Source organism: Bison bison, unplaced genomic scaffold, assembly GCF_000754665.1.
Source record: "Bison bison bison isolate TAMUID 2011002044 unplaced genomic scaffold, Bison_UMD1.0 scf7180017864136, whole genome shotgun sequence".
Classification (NCBI taxonomy): domain Eukaryota; kingdom Metazoa; phylum Chordata; class Mammalia; order Artiodactyla; family Bovidae; genus Bison; species Bison bison.
The window spans coordinates 4,405,227-4,412,196 of NW_011494708.1; the positions used below are offsets into that span (position 1 = coordinate 4,405,227).

At 36.7% G+C, this 6,970-nt stretch overlaps 1 protein-coding gene across 1 annotated transcript in view; it reads left to right on the forward strand.

Moving 5' to 3' along the window:
• The window catches only part of STIM2 (stromal interaction molecule 2), a 182,981-nt gene that overhangs the window by 932 nt on the left and 175,079 nt on the right, over positions 1 to 6,970 (forward strand). The window contains exon 2 of the mRNA XM_010839941.1: positions 1 to 187. Coding sequence (XP_010838243.1) covers positions 1 to 187 — 187 coding nt within the window. The remainder of the gene's footprint in view (positions 188 to 6,970) is intronic.

A 6,970-nucleotide genomic window follows, 5' to 3' on the forward strand; every position in this document is an offset into this window, starting at 1 on the left:
GATCGCTGCTGGGTCGCAGTCTCCTGCACTCCGGATGCCTTCCCTCTCCCCCCTGACACCCCGCCCTCGCCAGAGCCTCCCGACGGCATTCGCTTCCCCGCCCTTAAGTCTGCTCCCCGGTGTTCCACGCTGAGCAATGCGGTGGTTTCTCTTCCATGCTGCAGAAAGAGCCAGCAGGGTCTGCAGGGTACTGGGCTGATTCTTTTTTTTTTTTTTTGAAGCTGCTAGAAGTAGTCAGCAACAGCAATGCGGTATGGAGTTCGCCTCTGGTGCTGCTTTTGCAAAGGCAGCTGGCAGCGAGTCTCACCGGTTCAAAGCCCCGCTGAGCAAAATGTCCCAGGGGAGACTGCTAGAGCGGATTCTTTGAGAGCCATAATACCTAGTGGTATTAGTGGTTCCTTGTTAGTATGGCAAACCTCTAGTCTAATGTGGATTTCTTTTCTTTTCTTTTCTTTTTGAGTGGGAGGAAGACCCTTTTGAAGGATAGATAGTATTTGCTGGTGGGATCTTAACAGTGCAAAGAGTGCAGAAAGCTCAGCAGCTAACCAGCAAGATACCGAAAATTTACCAGTGCAGGATATTCGGTGCTTGTATTTGAGCAGCATATTCCTTACAGACTGCAATAGCACCTTTTAGAAATATGGAACGTTCTTGAAATTTGCGAACATATTTGGTGAGGTGAGGTACAAAATTAAATCCTTTAAAGCTTTCCTTTTTCGTGTGCTACTGATAGGTTGTGGTTTAAGTAATGATGTAAGGATCTTGAAATGCTTTCTTTTGGAAAAGTAATGGCGTTAAAGTGAGCTTTTTTGTGTGTGTGTGAACTTTATTTTTAAAAGTAATTTGTAGGTTTTATATATAATTGCAGGACTAAAAAGGAAACAGTCAAGTGTAACAATATGACCCATCATTAATTTAACCAAAGAGATAGTCGAACAGGCGTTTGAAAGTTACTAACAGCTGCTGTGAGTGGTGCTCAGGAGGTAGAGTTCAGAGCAAAGCAGCTATTCTCTGGGTTCTATGACAGGATGTTTACTATTCTAAAGAGGAGGATGTTGGTAAACTTTCCAAGCTCTTTGGAAGTTTTATGAAACATAATGATCGGAATATTTAACTTGCTTTCCCTAAAGCTTATCAGGCCCTTTAAATGGAACTTGAAACATTAGATCTCCATGGTTTGATAAAAAGATTACAGAATGGTCAGTATTAGGAGTGTAATAGAGTTTGAGTGAGAGAATAGATTGGATACTTTTATGCTTGAATAGTCTTAGTAATTATTAAGAAGGTAGCAAGATAAAACTAGAATGTGGAGTGTTAATGCCTCATGCAGGAAGGGAGGGGGTGAAACTCCTTGGGTTTCTAGAAGCTGTAGGAGTGTGACTCTTAGTTTCTTGAGTAGAAAAGTTTGTTTAATAAATAATTGACTACTGTTTTATCAATATGTCGTTGGTAGAAAGGCATATGATTGAGAAAATTTAGAATTAACCGCTAATGTTGTGTGTCATGTAGATTACATCAGGAAAATTACTTAAGATGGGATTTTATTTTAATAAGCAGTTAATAATCCTTCCTTTTGAAGACTTAAGTTCCTCTGAGTTATTTATGGCATTGTGAAAAAGGCAAGGTGATTTGTATTGGATGAAAAGTATGATATATCACATAAAATGAGTTTGAGTGGTAGTGCTTTAAGTTTACTAAAATAATATTAACCCTGAAATTTGTTTTTAATATCCTTTCCCTTTGTTAGAATATTAGTTTTGAAAAGTTGGACATTTCTGTTTAAACTTTAAGATAATCAAACTACACAATGCACAAGTTAAATTGTCATTTTAATAAGTATGTAAATACACTCAACAGAACTGGTAGCTGGGAAAAGGTAAATTGAAAGTCCACAAGAAGGTTAGAGAATATTGAAAATTTCACTGGTTTATATGGTCTGTATGGGGCTCCTTCCTATTCTTCTGATTGTATGAATAGTGCTGTCTTTTATGGTTTCCGTTTGTAAATGTTGTGCTAAACTCAGAACATAATTATTGCTATTGTACACTTCAGGAAGTAGAACCATAGACTGAACCAAAAAAATACAGCATTATCATAATCTAGTCAGTGTTAATGGATAGAAATGGAGTAGAGAGTTTCAGTAGTAAAACTAAGTTTTATGTAACTTTTGAAAAGTGGAAAATTCTTGTAAGAATTTGGAGACAGTTGTTCTCTCTGACTCTGTATGAATGATGTCATGTAACTGTGAATTCTTAGTAGATCTGAAAATGACAATCAGAGTCACTATCTTCTTTTCCTCTTCAGATTAGTATTTTAAATACTTAGCTTTAGCAACACCATGAGTTTTTCTCTTACTAATAAAATCTAGAGAGCGTTGTATTCCACTGAAGTTTTCCTCTCAAGAGTTTTACTTTAGAGGTTTAGTGTATTTTGAGAATAAATTGCCTTTCAATCATCTATTGCATGCTGAGTTTTGAGTAAGCAGGTGTTCTTTTAAAGAGACTGTGTGCACACGTGTGCTCAGTTGCTTCAGTGGTGTCTGACTCTTTGCAACCCCATAGACTGTAGCCCACCAGGCTCTGCTGTCCATGGAATTTTCCAAGCAAAAGTACTGGAATGGGTTGCCATGTCCTCCTCCAGAGGATCTTCCCGACCCAGGGATCGAACCCCCATCTCCTGCTTTGCAGGCGGATTCTTTACTGCTGAGCCACTGGGGAAGCCCTTGAAAGAGAGAGACTATGTCAAATCATCAGGATAAACAGACCCATTGTCGTAAGAATATTGATTTTTCTTTTCTTTTTTTATATTACTGTTTTAGGATTTAGTGTGTGTAAATTTTTGATAAGATGAAACCATTAAATGTTTACAATGCTTTGTAGTAAGGGTTTAAGTTGTATATGTGTATATGTATATATGTATATGTGTATATGTATATACATATGTGTATATATATATGAATACATATGTATATATGTATATGTGTATATACACACATATAACTTAAACCCTTACTACAAAGCATTGTAAACATTTAATGGTTATGTATATAAGATTTTAATAATAATTTTAACTTAATAACTGGATGTATACTTAGGGTTCTTTGAAAGCAATTTTGAAATTTAAAGCAATTTAGGGATGCACTTGTTGATTATAATCTAAAGCAGTGCTTGAATAATTTAAAATATCATGTTTTTTTCTCTTTTGCCTAACAGATTCACAGTCAATGACTTGATCTCAATCAAGTCTGAGTGATGGATCTCATCCAGATATGGTCTCTGAGGAACAGTTTATGAAAGGGCATTGACAGAGGGCATATACATATATATATACACATATATGTATGTTTGTGTGTGCATAATGTACATACATAAACATATTACATGTATATAGAACACAATTATTCTGGCAAAATATGCAGAACGATTGAAATATTAGAACATTTTCAGAGTCTTTTAAAACAAATTTTATCTTAAAAAAATTTGCTTCTATCATTATTTTATGAATTAATGTAACCCTTTTTAGTGTTTATATAAAGGTTTTAACTGTAATACTTTTCACTAGTTTGGCATACTAGTAAAAATATAAAATTCATATTTTTAAACACGTCTTTTGGAAGTATTAACATTTCATTGAAAATGTAAAGTGTTCTTTTTTGAAAGTATAATGCCATTTAGAAGAGCTACCACTACTTTCTAGTGTTAAACGTATCTGTATTGTAGGGCTTGCACTTAGATGAAAATACCTCACATGAGCATGATTGTCTTTGGGAAAACATTAAACTTCACTTTTTTCACCTTGCCTCCCTAACATTTACCCCAGCAAATGCTGTCACTTTTTTGAAAATTAGCAGTTGGCTTGAGTGTAGTGTGTGTATATATATATATATTACTCTGAGTAATATTTTGTGAATTTACACGTGTCAGTGGTTTCATTGTGACAGTAGTTAAATTCATAGTGTAGCTCACATAGTAATAGAAAGTGTTTTTACTCCTTTCGTGAAGTTACTCTTTTTGGATTTAGGATTTCATGAAACCACCTTTTGATGGCTAGCTCTTCTGCTGTATCCTTTTTTTCCTTTCCCATGGTTAACATTTACCAATCCCTTTCTTTACTAGTCTTTGGCCATAGCTCTAGGTTGTTTTTTTCTTTTCCCTGATTGCAGAATTAAAGAATATACTCATATCCTTTTGATCTAGTGTATTCTGACCATTTAAGAATTGGTAGTAATATCATTGATCTGGAAACACTGCATCCCTTGGTGCTCTTTGAGAATACTGTGGCAGAACTGATTGGTCTCTGTTGGGAATCCTCTGGTACAGGAAAAACTCCGAGGGCCAGCTGGAATAGTTCAGGATTTAGCTTAATTTTAACAGTAGGAGGATCCACACAGAAATTGTTTAATTTGCTAAAGGCTTGCTTTGTGACTGGATACATGCTGATATTTTTAGATTAATTAAGACTTTGGAGTAACTATATCAAGCATTTTAGATATTGCCCTGCTCATTGATAATAATGCAGCATGGAACACTTTGTGTATATGGTAGCTAAAGTATGAACTCATTAAGCTAATGTTAAAATGAACAACTAATAATATGATTAGCTGATTAGCAAGCCATTTTTGATTTTTGCCAGAATTTGGACCTTACCTGATTAAGACCTACCTAGGAGATTACTTCGGAATTGATCAGATTTCATCAACCAAGCAATTATCAAGCATATGCAGAATATCACAGGGTCGCTAAGTCGTGCCCAATTCTTTTGCAGCTCCATGGACTGTAGCCCTCCAGGCTCCTCTATTAATGGCATTTCCCAGGCAAGAATACTGGAGTGGATTGCTATTTCCTTCTCCAGGGAATCTTCCTGACCCAGGAATTGAACCTGCGTCTCCTGAATTGGCATGTGGATTCTTTACCACTGAGCCACCAGGGAAGCCCACCAGGTAGTAGGAATGGGAAAAAATAGAAAAGAGAGTAAGACGTGGGTTTGCCCATTGGGAATAATACTATTATTTGGTGGTCAGTATTTTGCTGAGTGCTTTATGTATATCACTGTTTTTGATTGTGAAATTAATTCTGTTAGGTAATTGCTTTCTTCAAATAAAAGATGAGAAAATTGAAGCAGGATGATCTTAAGTAAGTAACTTGTCCAAAATCCCAGTAAGTAGCAGAGTTAGACATTGATGTGGGTTTCTCTGACTCCAGAGCTTTGTTTCTTAACTGATATGTTGTATGCATCATTATATACTCAAGTAGACATAATAATAGACTGTGATTAACTGTAACAGAACCCACTCCAGTGTTCTTTCCTGGAGAATCCCAGGGATCGGGGAGCCTGGTGGGCTGCTGTCTATGGGGTCACACAGAGTCGGACACGACTGAAGCGACTTAGCAGCAGCAGTAGCAGCAACTGTAACAGACTTCAAAATGTTGGAGAAAGTAAGGCTACTGGAGACTGTGCCTTGGAGCAGGGTTAGATTTGAGCTTGACCTTGATGTATTATAGATAGGACTTCTTGTGGAGATGAGTGAAAAGGCTTTCAAGAGGGAGGTGTATACAAGAATAACTAATAAGTCAAATAGTTTTCTTTAATGTTTAAGCATGACTCAGACAGTAAAGAATCTGCCTGTGATGCCGGAGACCCAGTCCTGGGTGGGGAAGATCCCATGGAGGAGGAAATGGCAACCTATTCCAGTATTCTTGCCTGAAAAATCCCATGGACAGAGGAGCCTGGTGGGCTACAGTCCATGGGATCGCAGAGTCAGACGCGAATGAGTGACTAAAACTGATAGGGTGTGTGTAGAATAGTAGAAATGCTGGGAGAAAGAAGGTTTGCCAAATTATCAAGGACTTTAATATTCCCTTATGTCAGGACTTCCCTGATAACTCAGTTGGTAAAGAATCCCCCTGCAATGCAAGAGATACCAGTTTAATTCCTGGGTCGGGAAGATCCACTGGAGAAGGAAAAGGCTACCCATTCCAGTATTCTTGGGCTTCCCTTGGTAAAAAACTCACCTGCAATACAGGAGACTGGGTTTGATCCCTGGGTTGGGAAAATCCCCTGGAGAACAGAAAGGCTACCCACTCCAGTATTCTGGCCTAGAGAATTCCATGGACGGTATAGTCCGTGGGGTCACAAAGAGTTGGACACAACTGAGCAACTTTCACTTAATATTCTCTAGTTTATTCCCTGGCTACTGAAATGTCAAGACATCTAAAACTGGGGTATGCAGCCATGTACCTGGGGAGTATGGAAAGCTGCAGGGAAGTTTTGATACATTTTCTTGGTATATTCATTTTACTAATATTTTGAAAACAAACATTAAATATTTAATAGTAATTTAAAACATTTAACAATACTAAACGTGTAGGTTATGGAAAAAATAGGTTTATTATAAATTTTGAGGTTGAACAAAAGGCTTAAAAATGTATCTTGAACTTTCAGAATGTTTTGTTCATGAACTGAGTTCTAAATCTATCATCTTGTCAGGGGTTGAGAAGCTCTGTGGTTTTTAAACATGGAAGTGAGATGACCTCAGTGTTTGAAAAGCTAAATATGGGTGGATGGAAGTGGGGAGATAAGAGAGATAAAGAGGCCAATTAGTAAGCTATATAGAAGTGGAGGTCTTGAGAGTTTAAATGATGCAGTGGCTATGAAAATGTTTAAAGGAAATTTTATAAAATTTAATGTTAGATTAGAAAGGAATCTATTTATAGGAGGTCTGAGAAATAAGTTACCTTTAATCTTTTAACTCCTAGAGCTTGTAGAATGATTTAAATTGGTACAAGTCCTTGAAAGTTGGGCAAGAAGAAACACTTGGTTGTAGAGGGTCTTCTTTATTTCAAATATGCCTTTATTTTTGTATATGATTGGACTTATGTGTTGATTTCCTAAGTATTTATATGAAACTTTTTAGTATTCTGTATTTAGAAATGAATGTCTGTTCCTTAACAAAGGATATAGATTGAACTAA